At 46.1% G+C, this 27,323-nt stretch overlaps 3 protein-coding genes across 4 annotated transcripts in view; 2 read left to right on the forward strand and 1 right to left on the reverse strand.

Moving 5' to 3' along the window:
• The window catches only part of LOC131190474 (uncharacterized), a 47,101-nt gene that overhangs the window by 5,942 nt on the left and 13,836 nt on the right, over window positions 1-27,323 (forward strand). Inside the window, exons 4-9 of the mRNA XM_058167796.1 lie at window positions 4,656-5,366; window positions 11,215-11,591; window positions 18,993-19,153; window positions 20,733-21,729; window positions 23,956-24,095; window positions 25,756-25,856. Coding sequence (XP_058023779.1) covers window positions 4,656-5,366; window positions 11,215-11,591; window positions 18,993-19,153; window positions 20,733-21,729; window positions 23,956-24,095; window positions 25,756-25,856 — 2,487 coding nt within the window. The remainder of the gene's footprint in view (window positions 1-4,655; window positions 5,367-11,214; window positions 11,592-18,992; window positions 19,154-20,732; window positions 21,730-23,955; window positions 24,096-25,755; window positions 25,857-27,323) is intronic.
• LOC131191918 (zinc finger and SCAN domain-containing protein 31-like) lies at window positions 85-15,364 on the reverse strand. Its single transcript, XM_058170548.1, has 4 exons — window positions 15,251-15,364; window positions 11,196-11,937; window positions 8,570-8,696; window positions 85-5,634 (listed from the first exon to the last, which is right to left on the reverse strand). Exons 2-4 carry the CDS (start codon window positions 11,916-11,918, stop codon window positions 4,565-4,567), a joined length of 1,920 nt encoding a protein of 639 aa, XP_058026531.1. The 5' UTR covers window positions 11,919-11,937; window positions 15,251-15,364; the 3' UTR covers window positions 85-4,564.
• LOC131191917 (general transcription factor II-I repeat domain-containing protein 2-like) lies at window positions 15,443-22,272 on the forward strand. 2 transcript variants are annotated; one of them, XM_058170547.1, is made up of 3 exons: window positions 15,443-15,923; window positions 18,935-19,153; window positions 20,299-22,272. In XM_058170547.1, exon 3 carries the CDS (start codon window positions 20,323-20,325, stop codon window positions 22,249-22,251), a length of 1,929 nt encoding a protein of 642 aa, XP_058026530.1. In that variant the 5' UTR covers window positions 15,443-15,923; window positions 18,935-19,153; window positions 20,299-20,322; the 3' UTR covers window positions 22,252-22,272. The 2 variants fall into 2 exon arrangements, with proteins under 2 accessions (XP_058026530.1, XP_058026529.1); XM_058170546.1 differs by lacking the exon at window positions 18,935-19,153.

Genomic DNA, 27,323 nt, shown 5'->3' on the forward strand with positions numbered 1-27,323 from the left:
ACAACCGGGGTCTCCAAACTTGGCAAAATTTGCGGACTTCAACTCCCAGAATTCCCCTCCCAGAATTCTGGGAGTTGAAATCTACAAGTCTTAAAAGTTCCCAAATTTGGAGACCCCTGTTCCACATGAACCATTTTGCAATATATATTCTGTTGCTTCTCACAGTCCTAAGCCTTATATTTGAACAGTGCTAGCCGTAGCTCAAGGGGCTAGGACGCTGAGCTTGTCGATCGAAAGGTCGGCAGTTCAGCGGTTCAAATCCCTGGTGCTGCTGTGTAACAGGGTGAGCTCCCGTTACTTGTCTCAGTTTCTGCCAACCTAGCAGTTCAAAAACACGTTTAAAAAATGCAAGTAGAAAAATAGGTACCACCTTTGATGGGAAGGTAACAGCGTTCCGTGCGCCTTTGGCGTTGAGTCATGCCGGCCACATGACCACGGAGATGTCTTTGGACAGCGCTGGCTCTTCGGCTTTGAAACGGAGATGAGTACCGCCCCCTAGGGTCAGGAACGACTAGCACGTAAGTGCGAGGGGAATCTTTACCTTTACCTTGCCCTTTCTTGGGTGTTAAGGATGCTAGAACTCCATCCTTCTTTGGGTCCTTCACCTGGATTTTTAGGGAAACAATTTCAAGGGAGGTTAAAAAATGCAGGGGGGGCTGGGGGGGAGAAACCTTTTTGCTTATTCACATTTACGGGTCGCTGCACCTTCAAGTAGCAAAGCTCCAAAGTTGTAAAAAATGGGACTAATTCAATAAAAATAAGAACTGCATTTTTTAAAACCGGGAGAAAAGTATGGCCTTGTTTTTTATATACAAAACACACCTGTGATGCCCAGAAACACAGTTTATTTCAATGCCTGGCTTTTTTTTTTTTTAAAGTCACAACAGGAAGAGTGAGGTCCTACCGGCTGTGAGGAATTCTGGGACTTGAAGTCCAAAACACTGATCCATGATCTAGGATGGGCCTGGTTGTTGGAGGGATTGTCTGCCCACCCCATACAATTTACTCCCAATGGTAAGACGGGGCAGTGTATAAATGCAACAAATAAATAAAAATAATCCAGCAGATTCAGCATGTTCCAGGTTCCACCAATTATTAAGCCATGGCCTGTTAATGAGACCCAAGAAATGGACTGTCAAGATATCCTCCTAAGAATCCATATGACCCACATCCTGGCTTGGGGAATTCTGGAAGTTGAAGTGTCCACGCATCTTAAAAGTTGCCAAAATCGAGAAACACTGATTTAAATAAATCCTTAAAACCTGGCTGCTTCTCAGAGGTTGTGAGTTGTGTGATTTGTGAGATGGTACCATTTTTCTCTGGGTTTTTTTTAAATATTATTTCATATTACATGGATGGGCCATCTTAAATTTTGTCTAGTCTATGTCTCCTAGAGTCATAATGGAGTTGGGTAGTGATTAAATTAAGTCCTCGTGGACATTCATTTAAATATGTGCCAGCCGTGTGCAGCAGCTGCCAAAAAAGCCATCATAGTTCTGGGCTGCATTAACAGAGGGATAGAATCAAGATCACCTGAAATGTTAATACCACTTTATAATGCCTTGGGAAGGCCACACCTGGTATACTGCACCCAGTTTTGGTCATCACAATGTAAAAAAAAAAAGATGTTCAGACTCTAGAAAGAGTGCAGAGAAGAGCAACAAAGATGATTAGGTGACTGGAGGCTAAAACATATAAAGAACAGTTGCTGGAATTGGGTACGTCCAAGCGTTAATACATCAAAATATTATGATGAGAAATATTCTTAGATACGAGGGTGTTCTTTCCCCCCCAACCTCAGTCCGGGAGACACGTGAACTGACTCAATTAGCCAGCAATTTAGTCCACGGCAGCTATCAGCTCTGGCAGCAGACCAGCGAACGTCTGCCAAGGTTTTCTTTATCTTCCCTGATGTTATCGGAGCAACCAGGAAGTCAGGAACAAACAACAATCGAGGTCAAAAGCTCAGTCAAATAGTTCAGCTCAAGTTTTCTCCAGTCAGTTTGCTTTGTCCGTCACGAAGTAGTAGAGCATCCCCTCCTGCTTTTATACCCTATGGGGTGTGGCTCCGTGACTCAGCACTCTCTAGGCCTGCCCCACCCCTTCTTTTGTTGTTCCCGCCTCTCTTGTCTACAAAACCTGGGATCTAACCAGGACTGATTGTCCACAGCTGGGTCTGGAAGCGTTGCCTGGGCAGGGGGAGATACAGGAGACAGAGGCCTTGTCACCTCCTCTACCTGGCCTGCCTCTGGCTCCTGGAGCTGAGCCAGAGAAGCCGGCCCTGCAGAGGGGAGCCCCGACAGCCCTTCCCACTCACTCTCTGAGTCACTTTCTGGCAGGGGGCCAGGCCTGGGGGGGGGGGCTGGAGCCACAACAGAGGGTCATTTTTGAGGTTGTATTGGCATGTGGAAGAAATAGACCATTATCTATCTATCTATTAATATTCATTACAGTACTCGATTTTTGCTTGTCTTTTTATTTACGTGTGTATGTGTGTCTAAATAGATAGATAGATAGATAGATAGATAGATAGATAGATAGATAGATAGATATAGATATACATATAGATATATAGATATCTATATCTATATCTATATATACATACCGTTTCCCCAAAAATAAGACATCCCCTGATAATAAGCCCAATCAGGCTTTTGAGCACATGCGCTAAAATAAGACACCACCCCGAAAATAAGCTCTCCTCGAAAATATTTAAAAGCAGAGCTGGATAGCAAGAGGTACCCCATCTTGCTCCACGTGCCCCAAAATAATAAGACCTCGAAAATAAGGCCAAGCGCTTATTTCGGGGTTCAAAAAAATATAAGACAGAGTCTTATTTTCGGGAAAACACGGTACACACACACACACACACATCTATGAGCGGGGACTTGAGGCGAAGGGGCTTGTGTGGGTAAATAAAAATTGCGTGGGTTATGTCGTTGGAAGTGTATATATCCAGAAGGGTCTCCCAAGGTGAACAAGCCATGATGGATACCCCAGATTAACACTGATCACATCTGCCAGTTGGACTGGCGTAGCAGATTATGGTCTAGTCCTTCCACTTGCCAACACAATCTCAAAAACGGCCCTCACTCAGGACTCTTCATTGGTTGGAAACATGCAGAAGGGGCCTTAATCTTGCGGTGGCTAGACAATGAAAGCATTATATTTGACAGCAGCTGCATTAGCAAAGGAAAGGGAAGCTTAGAGAGGCTAATTATGAGGCACTTCTAATTTTTGCTTTAATCCGTTTCTGTGGTATACATTATCCTCTTATCCTTATACAGAAACATAACATCATGTTGATGTCAGAAACGTGGGAGCCAACAACCAAAGAACAGTGGCAAAAAAACAACAACATTGTGATGGGGAATTGAATTAAAACTGGATGCTTCTCTATTGGACACATTGTCTACTACTAGTCGATGTCTGTGCACAAAGGGGAGGGGCTTAATCTGTGTTCATGAACTGCTTCCTTTATCACTGTAGTGCATAGCTAAAGTAGATCTTGAAAAAGTTGACTTTGCCAAGACTCAGCAACACCGGTGTTGTGTCCTCCTCGCCTCCGTCTGAATGATGGCTTAATTAGCCAGCTCTTATCAGCTCTGGCAGCAAAAGAATCAGCGTCTGCCAAGAGCCCTCGATAGCTGCCAAGACGCTAGTGAGTCACAACCTTCAGCTCTAGTCAATCCGTGGATTTGCCTGATACAAAGAGACCCACCAGCTCTTACTGCCTTTTATATCCTGTGGGGTGTGGCTCCATGACTCAGCACTTCCTAGGCCTGCCCCTCCCGTTTCTGTTGTTCTCTTCTCTCCTGCCTACGAAACCTGGGATTGAGCCAAACCTGATTGCTTTCAGCTGGGTCTGCAGGCGTGAGGGGGGGGGAAAGAGTCAGGAGAAGGAGGCCTCGTTATCTCTTTCACTTGGCCTGCTTCTGGCTCCTGGAGCTGATCCAGGGAGGCCGGTACTTCCGAGGTAAGTCCTGACGGCCCTTCCCCCTTACTGTCCGAGTCACTTTCTGGCAGCAGGCCCGGCTCCAAGGCACTTTCGGGCATGGGGCCAGGTTCGAGGGTGGGAGCCACAACAACCGGCAACTTTTTTCAGGAAGACAAAAGTGCATACACAGAGACAGTCACAACATGGAAGATGCGGGGACCAGGGGGTGGAGGGGGAGCAGGCCCACTGCAGGATCCCCGCATGTGTTGCCTATCCCATCATGCTCAGCCCTGGGAAAGTGACCGCTTGCCATTGTGTGATTGTAGACCAGAGGTCATCAAACTTGGCAGCTTTAAGACTTGTGAACTTCAACTCCCAGAATTCTCCAGCCAGCTATGTAGACATACTGATTGTCTGTTACATATACATCTTTGCACAATACAGCGGAGTCCTGTGCTGTCAGGCCAACCCGGTTCCTTTATTGGACTGCAACTCCCATCTGTTTTTAGCCAGGAAGACCATGGGTCTTGACGCATCTGGAAGCCAAAAAAGTTAGGGAAGGCTCGGGGAAGAGCGTCGCCCGTCGGTATCCTTCAAAGTTGAACATTCGTCCCGTCTTGCAAACTTCTAGGAAGTATCCTCGTATCGCTGCTGCTCCTCTTGCAATTTGGCTAGGTTCAGAGCTTCTCGGGCATGGATCTTCTGGTGCTTCACCAAGACGGTGCGGTGGGTGAACCTCTTCCCGCAAGTGGGACACTGGTGAGGCCTCTCCCCCGTGTGGACTTTCTGGTGGCGGATGTGGACCGCCCGATCGGAGAAGCATTTCCCGCAGGTGGCACACTTGAAGGGCTTCTCGCCTGTGTGGGTCCTTTGGTGCACCATCAGGATCTGCCACTGGCTGAAGCTCTTCCCACACGCCGAACAGGTGTAGGGCCTCTCCCCAGTGTGGACTCGGTGGTGCTTGACCAGCTGGGAAGACGTGTTGAAGGACTTCTCGCAATCGGGGCATTTGAAGGGTTTCTCCCCCGTGTGGGAGCCCTCGTGTTTCTTGAGGCTGGAGCTCCGGCTAAAACCTTCTCCACACTGGGCACATTTGAACGGCTTCTCTCTCACATGGATCTTCTGGTGGTTGATCAACTGAGACTTCTGAGTGAAGTTCTTGTCGCACTCGGAGCAGCTGAAGAGTTTCTTTTCGACGTGGACTCGGTAGTGCCTGGTGAGGACCGAGCTGACAGTGAAGCTCTTCCCACACAGATCACAGGTGTAAGGCCTCTCTCCCGTGTGGGTCCTTTCGTGGGCAACCAGAGTAGACTTGAAGCTGAAGCATTTCCCACAATTCTGGCACATGAATGGCTTCTCACCTGTGTGGGTCCTCTGATGGGCAGCGAGCACCGTGCTCCGGCTGAAAGTCTTGCCGCACACGGCACAGGTCTTTTTTTCTCGACTTCTGTGCCGTCTTTGGACCATAATGCGTTGACTTGAGTCCCCATCATCTTCTGCTAGAGGAAACACTTCAGGTCTGTGTTGACCTGGGTTGTCCTCATCCTTCTGGTCAGCTCCATCCCCAAGAGCTGCAGGACCATCTCCATCTTCTTCAGACCAATAAGGCTCTTGCAAGAAGGGCCCACACAATTTCACCGCCTCGGTGTCTTCCAACTGGAGATCCCCTTGCCTCGTCTCAATCACCCATTTGTCATCTGTGGGGAGCATAGAGGAGAAATGATTACTCAAGAATCCAAGCAGAGCATGGCTGCCACATCAAAATCCCAATGTCCCATTTTCAAACTGGCCAATCAGATGATTCCAAGCAGTTTCTCAACTATGATGTACGAAATATTTTGTTCCAAGCTCAGATGATAAAAAAAAATAATCAAAATGCCACCTACTCCATTCCATTAAAACCAGGGTCTCCAAACATGGCAACTTATAAGACTTGTGGACTTCAATTCCCAGAATTCCCCAGTCAACATGGTTGGCTAAAGAATTCTGGGAGTTGAAGTCCATAAGTCTTAAAATTGCCAAGTTTGGAGACCCCCGCGTTAGAACATGTTTCTCAACCTTGGCAACTTGTAGATGGGTGGACTTCAACTCTCAGCATTCCCCAGCCAGCCATGGAGTTGCCGTCCACCCATCTTCAAATAGCCAAAGTTGAGCAGCACTGCATTAGAATATGACAACCAGTTGCATGAAAATGATGGGAAAAGGGCTGAACCCTGGCTTTGTCAGGCCTGGAAACCATACTAGACTTTAGGGTTCCAGACGCTGCCACATTTTTCCACTGAGGGGAAGAAGGGGGGCTGAGGGGTATGGCAACATTCTTCAAGCGGTCAAGGTTGGATGGTGTTCACATCTGCAGGAAGAGTGGCAAGAAGATATTCGAATGAACTGGGAGAACGTGGGACCATGTGACCATCAAAGGGGTCAGGGGGGTGGGACTCTTGGGGTTTATATAACTGGGAAAAGAATCCGGAAATTTAGTTTTGGAATTTCACTCATCGTGTGCCAGTTTCCTCATGCTAGTAAAGAACTCTGAAAAACAATGGCTTCTGAGGGTTTTTTTATGCAGAAGAGGTTTTTCTGGAACCTTGACAGGCTTTTTATAAAGGTGCAATAAACCTCCTGTTCGATTTCAGTATTATTCTGTTCCCCCACATGCATCAATGGTCCCTCCTACTCCCCCCCACGCCTTACCCTGGTTCCTCCGTCCCGCCAACGTCCCCACCAGCAGCAACAGGCGGAGCCCATGGAGCTTCCCCCAAGAGAGGGGAGAAATGGAATTGGGAGGGGGGGCCTTGCCAGGGATACTTTGGAGTTGGCTTGCCAGGAATCTGTTCCGCCAATGGGAAGCCTCCCTTTTGTTGAGTCATCTGTCTCCGGGTTGAATTTCTCCCTGCAGAGAAAGCCTTCGGAGCAGAAACGGAGAAAGAGGGGAGCCGAATGACTCTCCTCTCTGACCTATTGTGTGTGAGCGAGTGAGTGAGTGGCAGAGAAAAAGAGAGGATCCCCAAAGGACGGGAGCGGGATCCCCTCCGCGTGACTTTCTGCAAGTCGTCTTCTGCACCAGGACCCGGGGCGGCCCACAATCTCTGCTCGGCTTCTCCCGGATGCCACATGCAGAGCTCGCCTCTCCAGGGCAGGTGCAGCTCCGAGCAGAGATTGCCTTGCGTAGCCTCCAAATCTGCCCCCACGGCCGTCATTTCACCCAGGTGCCAGCAGGGGGCGCACTTTTGGCTGCCGACTGACTAGCCCACTGCGCAGACTCAACTCCCCAGGATGTATAGGTAGTCCTTGAACTATGACAATTGAACCCAAAATTTCCAGCGCTCAGCGAGACAGTTTTCAAGTGAGCTTTGCCTCCTTTTACGACCCTTCTTGCCACAATTGTTAGGTGAATCGCTGCAGTTGTTCAGTTAGTTCACTGCAGTTGTTAAGAGCCATGGTGGGTGCAGTGGTTGGAGTGCAGTATTTGCAGGCTCATTCTGCTGACTGCCAGCTGCCAGCAGTTCAGACGTTCGATCCGGCCCGGCTCAAGGTTGAGACAGCCTTCCATCCTTCCGAGGTCGGTAAAATGAGGACCCAGATTGTGAAGCGGTATATAAGTCTAAGTGCTAGTGCTATAGTTACACAGATGTGAAGTATGCAAAGTGACTTTGCTTCTCAGAAGGTCGCAAAAGGTGATCACATGACCCTGGGACACTACAATCATCATAAACATGAACTAGCTATCCAGTGCCTGAATTTTGGTCACATGACCACGGGAGGTGAAATGTAAAATTTGTTACTACTGGTTCTGTGGGCGTGGCTTAGTGGGGGGCGGTAATGTGACTGGGTGGGCGTGTCCAACTTTTTTTTTTACTTTTAAAAGCATTTTTTTGTAAAATGCTTTTAAAAGGCTCCTCTGACGATCCCAGCTGAGTTGCCTGATCGTCAGAGGCTGAAAAAAAAGCCTCTGACGATCAGGCAACTCAGCTGGGATCGTCAGAGGAGCCTTTTTAAAAGCATTTTTTCTACAACCTCTTCGGCCGAAGAGGTTGTAGAAAAAATGCTTTTAAAAGCCTCTGACGATCCCAGCTGAGCTGCGCGATCATCAGAAGCTTTTTTTTTTACTTTTAAAAGCATTTTTTCTGCCGAAGAAAAAATGCTTTTAAAAGTAAAAAAAAAACAAAAAACTCTGATAATTGCGCGGCTCAGCTGGGCACGGGTTGTGGGGGCAGGGATTTTTGTTACCGGTTCTCTGAACCACCCACCGCCATAGCTACCGGATCGGGTGATCCGGTCCGAACCGGGAGCATTTCACCCCTGGTTGTAAGTCAAGGATTACCTGTATATTTACAGGTAAAATTTCCCGACAGACTAATTTAGCTCTGGTCTTGAGAAACAGACTGAAGAGGAAAAACCGTTGCTCAGCCCTGAGTAAGTAGAAAGCGGGAGTGAGACTTACAACAGCCCTGCTTTGTAATCCTTTAAAAAAGAGCAGTTTGGAACAGGCCTCCATGGTTCTGTTAATTTATCCTACAAGAATCCTGCAATTTGTTTCTTGACCTGGCCTACTCCGAAGCGCTGATGTTCAGCATGAAACAACTTCAGAAAATCCAGGCACCTTGGAGACAGCAGCACACCAGGAGCCCTTACCTTCTGAGTCGCTGTCACCGTCCTCCTGCTTGACCTCGACGGCACTGGCTTGTCTTTCTCCGGCCCCTGACGGAGGCCGCTTGGCTGTGGAGAATCCCACAGCCGTCTCCTGCACCAAACCTGGTCCCTGAAATTACCCCCAAATTTATCTTTAGCAACAGGAAACAAAACGGAAAAAGACACATCACATCCAGAGATCACACACGAAGGTGTTGTGTCTGCGCCGCCCGAGCTGGGCCTGCTGCCAGAAAGTGACTTGGACAGTGAGGGGGAAGGGCCGTCAGGACTTACCTCAGGAGCACCGGCTTCCCTGGCTCAGTTCCAGGAGCCAGAAGCAGGCAAGGTGGAAGAGATAACGAGGCCTCTGTCCCCTAACTCTTCCCCCTCCAGGCCACGCCTCCAGACCCAGCTGATGGCAATCAGGCAATCAGCGCTCCATGGCTTGGGACCTGGGTACTTACGGGACCGCCTGCTGTTACCTCATGCCTCCCACCGACCCGTACGCTCGCACAGAGAGGGCCTTCTCAGGGTGCCGTCCACCAGACAATGTCGGCTGGCGGCCCCCAGGGGAAGATCCTTCTCTGTGGGGGCCCCTACTCTTTGGAATGAACTTTCCCCTGGTTTACGTCAAATACCTGACCTTCGGACTTTTTGCCACGAACTGAAAACATATCTGTTTGTTCGTGCGGGGCTTTCTTAAATTGTCTAGTTTTAAATTTTAAATTTCTTTTAGTTTATCTTGGGGTCTTTTAGATTTTTAACTATTTTAATTTCGGCCACACTGTATAATAAGTTTTTTAATTTATTTTTAACTGTACATTTTTCTTTTTTACTTTGGCTGTACACCGCCCTGAGTCCTTCAGGAGAAAGGCGGTTTATAAATCTAATAAAATAAATAAATAATAAATAAATAAATGGTTTCGTAGGCAGGAGAGGAGGGAACAACAGAAACAAGGGTGGGGCAGGCCCAGGAAGTGCTGAGTCATGGAGCCACACCCCACAGGATATAAAAGACAGCGAGAGCTGCTGTGTCTCTTTGTAACAGGCAAATCCACTGATCAAGAGCTGAAGTTTGTTTCTGGGTGACTCACCAGCGTCATGGAAGATAACGGAGGCTCTTGGCAGACGCTGGCTATTCTGCTGCCAGGGCTGATAGTGCCGGCTAATTAAGCCATCACTCGGACAGAGGCGAGGGAGGACACAACAGAGGGGGTACATATTCCTTAAAGCAGAGATGGGGAACAATGGTCCCTTTATGGCTTGTGGACTTCCACTCCCAGAATTCCAGCATGGTTGAGTCAGGGATTCTGGGAGCTGAAATCCACAAGTCATAAAAGGGCCATAGTTCCCCACCTATTTTTTTATATCACATTTACTGACAACTAAAGTGACTCCAAAGGACAAAAGAATTATAGGTCTCTTAGGGTGCCTTCCCATTTACAGATAATCCTCAACTTAACAAACAAAATTAAGCCCGAAACATCTGTTGCTAAGCAAGGCAATTGTTAAGTGAATTCTGACCCATTTTACAACCTTTTTTGGCACAGTTTTTAAGCGAATCACTGCAGTGCTTAGGTGAGTCACACCGTTGTTAAGTGAATCCAGTTTTCTCCATTGAAATCGCTTGTCAGCTGGGAGGGTTACAAATGGTGATTACATGACCCCACAACTGTCCTAAATCCATGCCAGTTGCTAAGCACCCAAATTTGGATCACGTGACCATGGGGATGCCACAATCGTCGTTAAGTGGGAAACGATGAAGTTGCCATTGCAACTTCAAATGGTTGTTAAGTCGAGGACTATCTGTAATGGAGGAAAGAAAGCTTGAGGAAAAACCACTACCAAGGCAACAGTCCGATAAAAGAAACTGAAGTCCAGGCCAGAAGCGTAACCTGAGAAAGCATCTCAGACAACACTCTCTAGTCCTCACCGTCAACTCTGAAGCTGGCCTGACTGAGGCCATCTTTGAGGCTTCAGTGTTGCCACAATGGAGATGAGGGAAGGGGAAATAGAGCTAGCTGGGAATTTGTAGACAAAACAAAATACTTTTCCCTGGGAACCAAGGACATTCCAACCGGTGTCAAACTATTTACTAAATCTGCACTGCTATTAATCATCTCATAGTTCCCATCACCCATCTCTTTTCACTTATGACTGTATGACTGTAACTTTTGTTGATTATCATTAAGTGTCAAATTATACCCTATGACCATCATTTGTCTTGTAAATGTTAAATGTTTTTTTTTTTTTATTTACATTTATATCCCGCCCTTCTCCGAAGACTCAGGGCGGCTTACAGTGTGTAAGGCAATAGTCTCATTCTATTTGTATATTTACAAAGTCAACTTATTCCCCCCCCAACAATCTGGGTCCTCATTTTACCTACCTTATAAAGGATGGAAGGCTGAGTCAACCTTGGACCTGGTGGGACTAGAACCTGCAGTAATTGCAGGCAGCTGTGTTTTAATAACAGGCTTCTTACAGCCTGAGCCACACCGCGGCCCAGACTAGGTTTCCTAGTCTGGTTTACTTGAAACAGTTAACTTCCTCCTCCCTCCATATTCTTGGACCCCTCCCCAGTCCTAGTATATCCCCATTACAAAGTTATCTTTCTCTAAAGCCTCACCTCCTGTGGCCGTCCTGAGGGAAAGCCTTCAGCCAAGGCCACCGCTTGGTCACAGCTGTGAGGCCCGGCGGCTTTGACCCACCTCTGGAGATCGGAGGGCAGGATGGCCAGGAACTGCTCCAGGATCACCAGCTCCAGGATCTGCTCCTTGGTGTGCCTCTCCGGCTTCAGCCACCGGTGGCAGAGATACCAGAGACGGCTGCAGGCCTCACGGGGACCCTCAGCGTCTCGGTAACAGAACTCTCTGAAAAGGGTTCGCTGGGTGTCAGTGGCCGCCGAGTCCTCTCTCAGGACGTCCTCGCCCACCTTCCAGTAGTCGTCCATCTTGGCAGCGTTGATCTGCTCGTTCTCCCTTTGAGTTTCTTTGCTGAGATCCACCAGTCCTTTGTATCTCCAGTAGGTTTCAGCTGCTCCTTCTAAGGAAGCCAGGCAGGCCTTGGCGTTCTCCCACGGTTCAGAAACCAGTTCCTCCTGCTTGGAGGACTGCATTGCCTTCAAAGCAGCCCGGGGATCCAAATATTTCAACCGCCGATCTCTGGCCTCGCTCTTGGCTGATTTGGAGCCCCCCATTTTTGCAAAACCTTCTGCATTCCCAGCTCGGAGGCCTTTCGTTGTTCTTCCCGCCTTCTCTTGGGTCACCCCAGCTTTGAGGCTTTCTTGCAGTTCTCTTTCAGATTTTGCATCTGGATTTTTCCCCTTCTCCATCATTAGTGTATGTCTCATGACCAGTTTCCTTCGCCTCCTGAAGAAACACAAGTTTGGAAGCGTGTTTTTAATTGGAAAGACCAGCCTAGGCAAATAAACATGAAATAAACATGTATGTATCTCCAAATGGCACGGTGGCCTAGAAGTGGAGCTCTCGCCTCACGGTCAGGAGTCTGTGAGTTCGACCCTAGTAGCGGCAGATATTTCCCTCTCTGGGCACAAAGGGAAAATATCTGCTGTGAACTCTGCATAGGCGTCAGGAAGGGCATCCAGCCAGTAAATGCTCAGCTCCATTCAGCCACCCCTGATGCAAGGGATTACAGGCTCGTTAAAAGAAAAAGATGGACATATCTCCAGGCCAAATGATCCACCTGTAATTTATCAACTCCAGTCACAGCCAGGATGTCTGGACCTACATGGTAACATTGATTCAAAGCTGCTTCAGAAGAAGAGCTGCTAAGAAAAAAAGGTTTCAGGGAACAATTATGCCAAGATGAGCCCATCTTACCATTTTAATAACTGTTTTCATCCTCACCTTCCTACTATGGAACACTGGACTCCCGTAAGAGTTAAAATCCTGCTTCCATAAGCAGAAATTACAGGTAGTCCTTGGCTTATGGCAGTTCATTTAATGCCCATTCGAAGTTACAACAGCAGTGGGGAAAAAGTGACTTACGACAATTTTTCACACTTACGAGCACTGCAGCATCCCCATGATCACATGATCAACATTCAGATGCTTGGCAGCTGGTTTATATTTATGACGGTCGCAGTGTCCTAAGGTCATATGATCCCCTTTTGTAACTTTATGACAACCAAAGTCAATGGGGGAGCCAGATTCATTTAACAACCAGGGTATTCACCTAACAACTGAAATGATTCATTTAACAACTGTATCAAGAAAGGACGTAAAAGGGGGAAAAACTCCCTTAACAAATGTCTCACTTAGCAACAGACGGACCGTCACTTGGAACACAACACGCCAGATATCACAGTTGTCGAAAACCGAAACGTACAATATAGTGACACATGCAGTACCAGGAGATGCCAGAGTCGAAGAAAAAGAACTGGAAAAAAATCATGAAATATCGCAACCTGGCCATCAGAACTACACAGCTATGGATGAAACGTGTAACACTGATACCTATTGTCATCAGGGCACTTGGTACCATGTCTAAGAATTTTATAAGATACATCAACAAATTGCAGCTTCCTGCAATAACACCAGCGGAAGTGCAAAAAACTTTGCCCTGCTTGGAACATCGTACATCTTAAGAAGGTACTTGGTTGATACCCAGAATGCTGGCAGCAACACGTATCAACCATTAACACCAGTCAATGGTATTTGTGATGCCATTTTTGAATGTTCAGTTGACTGAGTTTCATGTTTAATGAATAAAGTAAATATTATTATTATTATTATTATTATTATTATTATTATTATTATTATTATTATTATTATTATCTCTTTTATTCATTAAACATGAAACTCAGTCAACTGAACATTTAAAAATGTGTCACAAATACGACTGACTGGTGCTAATGGTTGATATGGGTTGTTGCCAGCATTCTGGGTATCAACCAAGTATCGTCTTAAAATATATGATGTTTTGTCCCTTTTACTTTAGAGTTGCACGCACTGGTTCCCCAGCAGTAGCAACTGAGCCCTGTAGACCATTTTTCGGCAGATGTCCAGTAGCCATAGCATCTGACGCGGTCCTTATTGACCTGGGCGATGACCAATCTGGTATGAAATTTTGTTGATTTCTTCTCATCATTGATGATGGTAGCTGCCTGGGTTGGTTCGCAGTGGCTAAGCCACTACCGATCCGAAGACCGGCATTCCCATAACCATCAGGACCACACCGATAGCCATCCAGGCCCAGCCATAGGTTATTATTATTATTATCTTTATTCATTAAACATGAAATTCAGTCAATTGAACATTCAAAAATGCATCACAAATACCATTGACTGGTGTTAATGGTTGATTGCGGGTTGCTGCCAGCATCCTAGGTATCAACCAAGTACCTTCTTAAGATGTAGGATGTTTCTTGCAGTTCCGCTGCTGTTACTGCAGGAAGCTGCAATTTGTTGATGTATCTTATAAAATTTTTGGACATGGTACCAAGTGCCCCGATGACAATGGGTAACACTGTAATAACAATTAATATTAATATTAATATTATTTATCTTTATTCATTAAACATGAAACTCAGTCAACTGAACATTCAAAAAGGCATCACAAATACCATTGACTGGTGTTAATGGTTGATACGGGTTGCTGCTAACGTCCTAAGTACTATTATTATTATTTATACAAAATGACAGTATACACAGCAAACGAGATAACTATGCTGGATTTCGTATCACAGATCACTAGTCGAACACTTCCCAAGCATTTAGGACTGCATGATGTATCGGCGAATTATGCGAGCAGATCCCAGTAAGGTGGCCTTCTGCAGCTGACCAATGGTGATCTTGTCAGCGCCAATTGCTTTTAAGTGCTTGCCTAGGTCTTTAGGCACAGCTCCCAGTGTGCCGAGTACCACTGGAACCACCTGCCCTGGTTTATGCCAGAGTCTCTGCAGTTCAATTCTCAAGTCCTGATATCTGGTAAGTTTTTCAAGTTGTTTTTCATCAATTCTGCTGTCACCAGGTATAGAACAGAGTAGAATAGAATAGAATAGAATAGAATAGAATAGAATAGAATAGAATAGAATAGAATAGAATTTTTTTATTGGCCAAGTGTGATTGGACACACAAGGAATTTGTCTTGGTGCATATGCTCTCAGTGTACATAAAAGAAAAGATACCTCCATCAAGGCATATATATATAGCAATCTTGACTATCCACAGTGACAGCAGAATCGATTATTATTGTTATTGTTATTGTTATTGTTATTGTTGTTATTATTATTATTATTATTATTATTATTATTATTATTATTATTATTATTATTATTATTATTATTATTCCCGCATGGTTCTCAACCCCTGATCCGGGGTCGGGGATGCTGGGTGATGTGGTAACAGCCACCTTCCGGAGAGCTGCGGCTTTGCGGATCACGCCTGGCAGGGTTGCTGCCTAACCTTTGCTAAATCGCCTTGTGTGCAACGGGTGCGGGTGGGTGCGTGGATGCGCGTTGGGTCTTTGAAGGTGCGCGTGGGGATGTGTAAAAGGGCCGAGAAGGGCTTCTTCCCCTCTCCCTTCCACGCTTGCAAGATCTCGCGCACCGCTTTCTCCACCACCCCGGGTTTCTTTTTTGCAAAGGGCATCTCTCTCTCTCTCTCTTCCTCCCCCCCACCCCACCCCGCCACCCTCCACCCCATCCACCGCTGTCGTTTACCCGGACTTTCCGGCGTCACGGCTCCAGAGGGTGCGGGGGGGGGGGAATTCCCCCTCGGCTTCTGCAAACCCAGCTGCACTCTCCCCCTCCCAACAACTGGAGAGGAAGAGGAAACGCCGCCCTTCCCCCCCCCACCCCAAAACAAAAAAAAAAATAGTGACAAGCACTCACTTTCTTCCAATGGCTTCTCTCTTCCTTTCTGGGAAGTGGATCTCGGTCAGTTTAACTCTTCAGCCTCAGGACCTCTGGAAAAACAAGCGGCTGGCAGCAATCTGACCCGGGAGGTGATTTTTACACGCACACACACACACCACATCTCTGGGCTCTAAGCTGCGGAACCAAGCAGCTTTGCCACCGATGGGTGGAAGAGCAGAGGATGGCAAGTCGCCCTCTGATATCGCTTTCCAGTTGCGGTGCTGGAAAAGACCCTGCCCGGGAGATGCAATCAGTCAACCCTAAAAGAAATCGACCCTGATACTCTTCTTTGGAAGGGCAGGTTGCCACCTGATGAGAGTAGCAGAATAACAGTTGGATGGGATTTTGGAGATCTTCCAGTCCAACCCCCTCCATCACCACCCCTGCTCAGGCAGGAAACCTCTACTATTTCAGACCAATGGCTGTCGAATCACTTCTTTAAAAATTTCCAATATCGGAGCCCCGGCAACTTCTGGAGGTGAGTCGATTCACTCGATCGATTGTTCTAGCTGTCAGGGAATTTTCCCCCTTTCTAGGTTGCTTCTCTCCTTGATTAGTTTCCATCCATTGCCTTCAGGTGTCCTGCCCCTTCAATCTATTTATTTATTTATTTATTTATTTATTTATTTATTTATTTATTTATTTGTTTATTTATTTATTTATTTATTATTTCATTTTGTCACAACAGTATACACAAACATTGTCATAAATAAAAAAAACATATCATGAAGAAAATATATATATATATATATATATATATATATATAAGTAAAGAATATGCATCAGCTATATTAATTTGATATAATGAAGGGAACAATAGGACAGGAACGGTAGGCACTTTTGTGCTCTTATGCACGCCCCTTACAGACCTCTTAGGAATGGGGTGAGGTCAATAGTAGATAGTCTTTGGTTAAAGCTTTGGGGATTTTGGGAAGAGACCACAGAGTCAGGTAGTGCGTTCCAAGCATTAACAACTCTGTTACAGAAGTCATATTTCCTGCAATCAAGTTTGAACCGGTTGACATTAAGCTTGAATCTATTTTTTGCTGTTATATTGTTGTGATTGAAGCTGAAGTAGTCTTCGACAGGAAGGACATTGCAATAGATGATTCTGTGAGTTAAACACCGGTCCTGTCGAAGGCGGCGGATCAATCAATCTGATTGATTGATCGATTCAATCAATCAGAGTAGAGCTGGAAGGGACCTTGGAGGTTTTCAAAATTTCCACTACTGGTTCTCCAGAACCTGTTAGAACCTGCTGGATTTCACCTCCTAACCAGTGGGACAGTTTCGTCTTCAGAAGTTGTGGATGCTTTACCGCTGGAGGTTTTTAAGGAGAGACTGAACAGTCACTTGCCTGAAATCCCAAAGATGCTTTTTTCAAGAGAAAGCTGGACTTTCTGGTTTTTGTTTCAAGACATTTGGCTTCTCATCCAAGAAGCTTCTTCAGCTATTCAGGCAAAAATGTATAAAGACAGACCTGCTAATTGTTGGAAGTGTAATCAATCATCTGCTTCATATTATCATATGTGGTGGACATGCCCAAAAGCTAAAAAATACTGGATAAAAATACATACTTGGTTGGAAAAAAATGACAAAACAGCATACAGACTTGAAACCAGAGATATTTTTGTTGGGCATCCTACTGGAAAAATATGCTAAAAATATTATATATCTGGTCTTGCATATATTGACCGCAGCTAGAATTGTATTTGCACAACAATGGAAAAATGATGAGATTCCGTCTGAGGGGAATATAATATATAATATAATATAATAACAGAGTTGGAAGGGACCTTGGAGGTCTTCTAGTCCAACCCCCTGCCCAGGATGGAAACTCTACACCATTTCAGACAAATGGCTATCCAACATTTTCTTAAAAATTTCCAGTGTTGGAACATTCACAACTTCTGCAGGCAAGTTGTTCCACTGATTAATTTTTTTAACTGTCAGGAAATTTCTCCTTAGTTCTAAGTTGCTTCTCTCCTTGATTAGTTTCCACCCATTGCTTCTTGTCCTGCCCTCAGGTGCTTTGGAGAATAGCTTGACTCCCTCTTCTTTGTGGCAACCCTGAGATATTGGAACACTGCTATCATGTCTTCCCTAATCCTTCTTTTCACAGACTAGACATACCCAATTTCAGGAACCATTTTTTTATATGTTTTTGCTTCCAGTCCCTTAATCATCTTTGTTGCTCTTCTCTGCACTCTTTCTAGAGTCTCAACATCTTTTTTATATCGTGGTGACGAAAACTGAATGCAGTATTCCAAGTGTGGCCTTCCCAAGGCATTATAAAGTGGTATTAACACTTCACGTGATCTTGATTCTATCCTTCTGTTTATGCAGCCCAGAACTGTAATATAATTAAGAAAATATTAAAATGTGCAGAAATGGATAAATTAACGCTTACTATTAAGGATAAAGAAGAAACTGAATATTTTTTTATATGGGATATATTTTATCAATGGCTAGACAATAGAAACAGCACAATAGAAGAATGGATATTGAAAGTTGCCAATTTGACTGAGATGGCGAAGATATCAGCCTTTTTGAAAGATAATACGCAAGAAAGATACTTAAAGGAATGGAAAAAATGGATTGACTATATTCAAAGTAGATATCAGACTAAGAGTTATCAGACTGTTTTTGAATGATTATGATGTATTATTTTTTATTGTTTTCGGGGGAAGTTAGGAATTGATGATTGTAGGGGTATAATTAAGTTGGGACGAAAAATTTTTAGCATATGTTTGTTTTATTTTTAACTATACCTTGTGCTCGTTCCGGGAAGTTGGGGGGGGGAGGGGGGTTGTGAAGGGAGGGGCGAGGGGAGGTGGGGGAAAGGGGGGAAAAAATTTTCTGTAAAACTTTTTGAATAAAAAAAAAAAAGAAACAGTTAGCAAGGAGGGGATATAAAAAGAGGAAATGTTAATGTGGAGAGTTGTTAAAGAAGATGATGTTAAGTATTATTATAATATCATATATTATCATAATATTGTGATGAATATTAAAACAAATATGTGGATTATAATTGCTTAAAAATAACTGTTCCCGGATTACACACAGTTTGATGGAAATTTAATGTTATATAAATAAAACAAATAAAACATGGGGGAGGAAAAAGGATGCAAATGACCAGCTGTCTTCAAGGAGTATAAATCCTTCCGTTCCCCACCATCCAGTCAGAGCTGAAGAAGCTTCTTGGATGAGAAGCGAAATGTGTTCAAAGAAAAACCAGAAAGTCCAGTTGCCTCTTGAAAAAAAGCACATTTGGTGGACAGCCATGACCTGGGATGTCTGAGAATCTCCATAGACACTTGTCTGAAATGGTATATAGCCATGATAACAAACCTACAGGATGCGTGCCGGAGGTGGCATGCAGAGCCCTCTCTGTGGGCACGCATCGCCGCGCCAAGTTGCTTTATGGCCGACAGCAGAATTCCCATTTACAAAAAAAGGGGCTGAACCGTTTGTTACCTTTTTGCCCAGTTCGGCGAACCGGCTGATCGCACCACTGGCTGACCTCACCCCACCCGGCCCCGCCCAGCCACTCCTTATCTTGCCTCGCCCGCCTTTCCTGCTTGCCTGGCTGCTCCTGGACCTTGCCTGCTTGACTGCCCTCACCGATAGCCCAGATCACGTGGCCCAGGCCCATCTGCTCCCGGACCTCGCCTGCTTGCCTGCCATTGTCGATCGGGCCCAGCTCCTGTGAGTAAAGAGACTGTGTGACAACCCCACCTCTCGCTTGCTTGCCATTGCCACTCACCTGGACCAAGCTCGGGCTAGTGGAGGCGCCTGGAAACTCTGGAGCCCCTCAAGGCCTTCGGGGTGATCTGTCCAAGGCTTTGCTCCCAAGGGAGGGCTGTGTGTGAGCCGGGCCCAAAAGGCAGCCAAACTTCACCATCCCCCCGTCGCCAACTTGCCTCCCTGGCCCCTGCTCATGCGTTTTTTGCACAAGGCTTCCCCACTGCACCCTGCTCTGGCTGCTTCCTTGAACGATGCTTGTGTGCCGAAAAACCTTCCCTTACCCTCCTCCTCCCTACACGTGCCACCGGCCCTGCCTTGTTGCTTACACCTCCACTTCATCTTATTTATGCAAATTCCCCAAGAAGTTGATCCAACGCAGTGATGAAATCCAAATTTTTTTACTACCGGTTCTGTGGGCATGGCTTGGTGAGCATGGTGTGGCTTGGTGGGCGTGGCACGGGAAGGATACTGCAAAATCTCCATTCCCTCCCCACTCCTGGGGGAAGGATATTGCAAAATCACCATTCCCTCCCCACTCTGGGGCCAGCTACAGGTGGTATTAGCTGGTTCTCCGAACTGCTCAAAATTTCTACTACCGGGTCTCCAGAACCTGCTGGATTTCACTCCTGGTCCAACGTCTTGGTGAAGGAGGTGACTCAACGGTAGAAAATGAACCAGGGGTGAAATTCACTTACCTTCCCTACAGGTTCGCAAATGTGCAACACCTTCTGTGCAAGCGCAGAGGCTGAAAATTGTCACAAAAAAGGGATGTCGTGACATCCACGTGGGTGGGCAGGACTTCGCTCAGTTGGCCCTACCGGATTGTATGATCCGGATAGAACCAGCTGAATTTTACCTCTGAAATGCACTCAGATGCCTTTTTCAGAGCAGGCCAAAAGCTGGTGGTCAGTGGAACATTACTCCCTTGGGCTGGTGGTCGGCAAATTCAAAAGGAACCCCCAGCTGAGAATCTCTGCCGTAGATTGTTGATTCAGGGAATATCCATTTCTTTAGTGTTAACTAATAGTGTTAGCTATTTTTAGTACAGGGATAGATTTGTATTGGATGCTTCATTATTATTTTTTTTAATTTTGTGTTTTTGGTAGACTCCAAGTCTTGAACACCCAAAAATGAGTGCAGCGAAAAAAGCAAGAACAGATAGTGGAAGATCATTCCAAGAAGCCTGGACAAAGTCATTTGGAGTGATTGAACACAGTGGGAAAGCGTTATGTACTTTGTGCAATGAAAGCGTTGTGTGTCGCACATCGAGTGTCCGGCGGCACTTTGACACCAAACACAAAAGCGTTGCCGAACTTGGTGCAACTGAAAGAAAAGAGTTTATGGAAGGGAAATTGAGGAAATACCATTCCTGGTCTCTTACTTTTTCCAACTGTCTTTCCAGAACAAATCATCTGACAGCTGCCAGTTTTCAAATTTCACTGTGCATAGCAAAACATGGTAAGCCCCTCTCCGATGGGGATATTATCAAAACGGCCATGTTGTCGAGGTGCAATTCCCTCTTTCATGATTTCCCAAACAGGGATAAAATCCTGAAACGCATCTCCGAGGTGCCGCTTAGCAGGAATACTGTTAAAGATCGCGTCCAGCGCATGGCAAGTGACATCGGTCAGCAACTCACCGCTGACTTACAAAAGGCAGCCTGTTACTCCATGTGCTTGGATGAAAGCACAGATGTAAATAATCATGCAAGGCTAGCAATCCTCCTGCGTTACGCTGCCGGCGACATCATGAGAGAAGAGCTGCTGAAACTGGTGTCTTTGCCTGAAAGAACGCAAGGGATAGATATCTACAATGCTGTGATGGAGGCTTTTGTGGCACAAGACATAAGACCGGAAAAAGTGGTTTCGATTACGAGCGATGGGGCACCTTCTATAGTGGAAGCAGCATCTGGTTTCATACAGTCCTTTGGTAAAGAAACAAAACACCAAGTCATTCAGTTCCATTGTATTATACATCAAGAAGATCTTTATGCCAGGGAAAGCGGCAAAAAATTTGACGATGTCCTCAGGGATGTCACAAAAATGGTGAATTACATCATGGCTCATGCTCTGAATTTTCCACAGTTTAAAGCACTTCTTGATGAGGTTCAGGCACAGTATAATTGCTTACTTATGTACAATAATGTCCGGTGGCTGAGCAGAGGACGAGTCCTGGAGAGATTTGTAGCCTCCTTGGATGAAATTAGGCTGTTTATGAATGAAAATGGGCAGGAATATCCACAGCTCACTGATACGGCCTGGCTTACCAACCTCATGTTTTTTACAGATTTTACAGTACACTTCAATGTACTGAACAAACAACTACAAGGTGTAGGGAAAACAGCAGAAAGAATGTTTTGTGATATCAAAACATTTGAGAGAAAACTGCAGGTTTTTGAAAGAGACCTTGAAAGTGGGCAGCTGAAATATTTTCCAAATCTAAAAACGCATTTAGAAAATTCTACAACGGTTACAGACAATCCTGCAAGCCGTCAGGAAATCTACAAGGAATTTTCCAGCATTGTAGCAGCTACAAAGGTGAATTTTAGTAACCGGTTTTTACAGTTCCATAAGATGGAGACGACCCTGTGTTTTCTTACCTTTCCAGATAAAGCCGAATTTGAAGAACTTGATCTTTCCTGCTTACACTGGTTAGATTTAGAAAATCTGGAAATGGAACTATTGGAATTTCAAGAAAACTCCATGTGGAAAAATAAATTCTACGACCTGCGTGAAACACTTGAGAAGATAGAAAGGACGACAAAGGACAGCACAGTTAGTTCTGACCCAGTTACTTCTGAAAATGAAATCCTTAAAGTGTGGAATTCTCTGCCAAATCATTTTAAGTCAATGAAAGCCCTTGCGATTGCTTTCCTTACTTTGTTTGGCTCCTCTTATGCTTGTGAGCAGCTGTTTTCAGCTTTGAATTATATCAAATCTGACACCAGAAACAGAATAACAGATGACTTGAGTGCTGCTTGTGTTGCTCTCAAACTTACAAAGTATGAGCCAAGGTTAGAAAAATTATCAGTGTGCATACAACAGCAAAAGTCACATTAATCAATAGCATGGCAAATGCAAACTTTGACCTTTCAATAAAAAGTTGTTTGTATCATTGAAAGCTCTGTTGTTGTGGTGTGGGTTTTTTCCAAAAAACAAAACAAAACATTAGAATAGAATAGAATAGAATAGAATAGAATAGAATAGAATAGAATAGAATAGAATAGAATAGAATAGAATAGAATAACAGAGTTGGAAGGGACTTCGAGGTCTTGTAGTCCAACCCCCTGCTTAGGCAGGAAACCCTATACCAGGGGTCTGCAAACTTGGCTCTTTTAAGACTTGTGGGCTTCAACTCCCAGAGTTCCTTACCCAGCTTAGTTGGCTGAGGAAGTCTTAAAAGAGCCAAGTTTGCAGACCCCTGCCCTAGACCACTTCAGACAAATGATTATCCATTAATCACGTATGAGTTGTTTTTTTCTAAACTAAAACCTCATTATTCAGGTTAAATTGCCATGTTGGCACTTCACGATAAATAAGCGGGTTTTGGATTGCAGTTTGGGCACTCGGTCTCTAAAACAGGGATCTCCAACCTTGGCAACTTTAAGAACTCTGGGAGTTGAGGTCCACGAGTCTTAAAGTTTGTTTTTATGTTTTGATTATTATTTTTTTTGCCAATGTGCAAGACAGAGCATTTGTTGTTTGAGAGATTTGAAGTTGCCACTCGTTAGACCAATCTGACACATAGTCAAGGTCTTTTTGAAGGGTAGTTGCATTGTCTGTGGTGCTGAATAGTTTAACATCGTCAGCGAAGAGAGCACAGTTGCTTTTAATATGATCGCAAAGGTCATTTATGTAAAGTATGAAGAGTGTTGGACCTAAAACACTGCCTTGGGGAACACCACTATTTAACAGGTACAGGATTTGATAGAGTGCTTCCTATTTTGACCACTTTTTTTTTTAAATTTTGTCACATTATATACAAGCACATACAATGAAAGGAAACAATAGGACAGGAACGGTAGGCGCTTTTGTGCACTTATGCACGCCCCTTATTGTCCTCTTAGGAACGGGGTGAGGTCAATGGTAAACAGTTTCTGGTTAAAGCTTTGAGGATTTTGGGAAGAGACCACAGAGTCAGGTAGTGCGTTCCAAGCGTTAACAACTCTGTTACAGAAGTCATATCTTCTGCAATCAAGATTGAAGCGGTTAACATTAAGTTTGAATCTATTGTTTGCTCTTGTATTGTTGCGATTGAAGCTGAAGTAGTCTTTAACAGGAAGGACATTGCAATAGATGATTCTGTGTGTTAAACACAGGTCTTGTCGGAGTTCTAAGTTTTCTAATCCCAGGAAATTAAAACTTGTTGCTTGTTTGACAGGAAGGCAGCTATCCATTTATGTAGGAGTCCAGAAATGCCACAGGATTTTACTTTTAGAAGTAATTTGTCGTGTTCCACCGAATACAGTGTACAAATTACCCTGAGGCCAAGGTTGCAGACCCCTGCTCTAAAAGGTTCGCCATCCACTGGTATATAGGGTCTCTTGCTTGAGCAGGGGGCTGGACTAGAAGACCTCCAAGAGCCCTTCCAGCTCTAAGGCAAGTAGCAGAAGCAGTGAGGAGGGGGGGTGGCAGCGGGGACCTCCAGCCCTGTTTCCCCTTCCTCTCTAGGAATCCACTCGTGCGCTTTAACCCTTGGCATCCCGGTGAGAGCAGCAGGCATCTTCCAGAATCACCACCGCCCTCCTCCCCTGCTTCTTGTAGCTGGTGCTGCTGCTGCTGCTGCCGCTGTTGCAGGGAGGAACGGGAAGCTGGGAAGGGACTTTCAGATCACCTTTGCCCTTCGCCCTGCCTGGTGCCCTGCTGAGGCTTGCAGAGCTGAAGCTGATCTACCTGAAGCAAAGGTGAGCCCGATGGGGAGCAGCCCCAGGTTGTGGACAGGGGTGGAGGGCAGAAGGCAGGTGACGCCTTCCCCTGGCTGGGTAAGAACGGATGGGAGAAAGAGATTTTGCTTGCTCGCTTGCTCGCCTGCCTGCCTGTCTTCCTCCCTCCTGGCCACCTACTTTCCTTCCTTCCTTCCTCCCACTTTCCTTCCTTCCTTCCCCCTTCCCTCCTCCCACCCTGCCTCCTTCCTTTCCTCCTCTCTCCCTCTCCCCTCCGTCCCTCTCTCCCTCCTTCTTTCTTTCCTCCTTCCCTCTTTCTTCCCTTTCCATCCCTTCCCAAAACTCATTGCTGAAACTAATTCCTTCTTTCCTCCTCCTCCTTCCTCCTTCCTTCCTTCTCTACTTACCTAATCTTCTTACCCTCCCTCCTTCCCACTCTTCCTTCCCTCTCCCTCCCTCCCTTCTTCTTCCTTCCTCCCACCCTCCTTCCCTGTCTCCTTCCCTCCCTCCTTCCCTCTCTGTCTTCCCGCTCTAAAACTCATTGCTGAAGCTAATTCCTTCTTTCCTCCCTCCCTCCTTCCTTCTTCCCTCCTTCCCTTCCCTTCCTCCCTCCTTACTTCTTTACTTACCTACGTTCCTACCCTCCCTCTCTCCTTTCTTCCTCCCTGCCTCCTTTCCTCCTTCCGTCTTTTCCTCCTCCCTCCCTCCCTTCCTCTGCTCCACATAGTCCTGCAGAGAAGGCACAGCCGCCGCTTTGTTAGAAACCCAACATGAATGTATACAGGTAGTCCTCGACTTATGACCACCATATTTTTTAATTTGCATTTATATCCCGCCCTTCTCCGAAGACTCAGGGCGGCTTACACTATGTCAGGCAATAGTCTTCATCCTATTTGTATATTTATATACAAAGTCAACTTAATTGCCCCCAACAATCTGGGTCCTCATTTTACCTACCTTATAAAGGATGGAAGGCTGAGTCAACCTTGGGCCTGGTGGGACTAGAACCTGCAGTAATTGCAGGCAGCTGTGTTAATAACAGACTGTCTTACCAGTCTGAGCCACAGAGGCCCCATTGAGCCCAACATTTCTGTTGCTAAGAATAGAATAGCATAGAATAGAATTTTATTGGCCAAGTGTGATTGGACACACAAGGAATTTGTCTTGGTGCATATGCGAGACAGTTGTTAAAGTGAGTTTTTCCCCATTTTACCACCTTCCTCACCACAAGCTGTTAAGTGAATTGCCGCAGTTGTTAAGTCAGTAACAAGGGGTTGTAAAGGGAATGTGGCTTCCCCATTGACTTTGCTTGTCGGAATGTCCCAAAAGGGGATCATGTGACCCTGGGACAGTGCAACCATCATAAATATGAACCGGTTGCCAATTATGGCGTCTGAATTACGATCATGTGACCCGGGGGTGGGTTCTACTTACTTTTACTACCGGTTCGCAACGGGATCGTGTGCCATGGACCGGGGGAGGGGGAGGAAGAGTGGAAGGGAGAGTGGATACTTGGGGGAAAGTGAAACCGATGACAAGAGACAAGTCCTCAAGGCCAGAGTTCCCCAACCTTTCCGGGTTGGCGGCCTGGACCAGAGGGGGATGGAGGGAAGATTTTTGTGGGAGAGGCAGATGCGTGTGTGCCTGTGTGTGCACAAACAAGCACCCGTGACGTTCACAGCCAAGCTCGTGCAAGTGGAACCACAAGCACCTGCAACACTCACACGAGTGGGGCCACGAATGCCCGCGACAAGGCTGTGAGTGCCTGCGATGCTCGCGCAAGTGGGCCCTTGCATGTGCACAGACACCCACTCACCAGCTGCCCACTCACACGGCCCGGTGGCGATTAGGCCAAGGCCTGGTAGTGGTTGGGGACCTCTGCTCAAAGCCATTTTTCTGGGAGAAGAAAGCAGCTGTAGGACTGACTTTCAAACACTAATTGGATCCAACCAGCAATGGGAATTGTCTGGGTGTTGTGACCGAGGCCCTAGGAGTGATTACCGAACACAATTCAGTCCTGAACAAGCTTATTTTATTAGAGCAGCTGAGAATTAATTCATTCTCAGCTTAGTCCAAAACAAATCCTTCATAAACAGTCCTTCGGCCTTGTCACCAAGCTTTGTTGTCTTTGGCAACCTGCCAAAGGCTTTTCTTGGCAAAAACCCCACACAGTTCAATAGACACTGACAAGAAGCAATGGAATCAACGTTGCTTTTCTACAAAGAACCCAGCAGCTCGTTGCTGCTCTTTTAAGCCTTATGGGAGTGGCCAATCATCTTCTGGCCTTACTCCCGAGTCATCCTTTTTGCTTCAGCTGCTCTTGCCTTCTGGCAGCTCTTCGCATGCGTGCACTAGGGACAGGCTCCTCCTGTTCCTCTGCCTCTCTGCTGTCCACTTCTGGAGGCTCCGGAGTCCACGCATCGCTCCCAGATGGCCCTGGCCCCATCTCTGCCTCCGATGCAGAGTCCTCTGGGCCTTCCCCTGACTCCAGGACTGGCCCATTGTCTTCCCCAGCATCCTCACTGTCCGACTCTACTGCCAGGTCCGCAGGCTGCTGGCAGACCACAACACTGGGAGAGAAAAGTTATAATATAGGGATTTGGCATGCGAACCTCAGTTCTGGTTTTGCGTTATTGTATATCACTTGACCTTCAGTGAACTATACCTTTCTCAAAAAAATGGAACCAAGGTGTTGTGTCTCGTCCGATCTCACCACAGCCGGGGCCTTCTTATCTGCTTCCGAACACGGAGGAATGTCCTAGAATGCCTCCCGGCCCCAGCCCTGGCTCCATGCCCAGACAGGCTGAAGAGGAGGAAGTATCTCCAGCCCCCAGCTCTGGCTCCATGCCCAGGCAAACGGAGCAACTAGACCCCTCCCCCTCCTCCACAGCATGTGAGCCTGAGGGAGGTCAATTGCCAACAGCTGCAGACTGGAGTGACCCACGCGTCAGAAGACTTGATAGACGGAGGCAACAGAAGGAAGGGAGGGGCAGGCCTGGATAAGTGCTGAGTCATGGAGCCACACCCCATGGCCTATATAAAGGACCTGCTTTCTGGCATTCTCTGAGTCAGGCAAAGTCTAAACATATCTTGCTGAAGTCACTTTCTGGTCTCCTGCCTGCCCTGAGGACTTTGCTAGGACTTTGGCAGAGCTGCGGAGGCACGCCTGATTCGGATTTCCCTGACCCGGCCATCAGCGGAGGAGTGGGACACGACACAAGGATCAGTTCTTGCTTAAGTTAAGGCGGG

Source organism: Ahaetulla prasina, chromosome 2 (genome assembly GCF_028640845.1).
Source record: "Ahaetulla prasina isolate Xishuangbanna chromosome 2, ASM2864084v1, whole genome shotgun sequence".
NCBI lineage: Eukaryota > Metazoa > Chordata > Lepidosauria > Squamata > Colubridae > Ahaetulla > Ahaetulla prasina.

Excerpts from the sequence above, each read along its gene's own strand:
- LOC131191917 (XM_058170547.1), top strand. The coding sequence starts at position 20,323 with ATGAGTGCAGCGAAAAAAGCAAGAACAGATAGTGGAAGATCATTCCAA.
- LOC131191918 (XM_058170548.1), bottom strand. The coding sequence starts at position 11,918 with ATGAGACATACACTAATGATGGAGAAGGGGAAAAATCCAGATGCAAAA. Across the intron at positions 8,697-11,195 it reads CCTCAGGACGGCCACAGGAG|GGACCAGGTTTGGTGCAGGA; the intron begins GTGAGGCTTTAG and ends GGGTAATTTCAG. Across the intron at positions 5,635-8,569 it reads CGGTGACAGCGACTCAGAAG|ATGACAAATGGGTGATTGAG; the intron begins GTAAGGGCTCCT and ends TGCTCCCCACAG.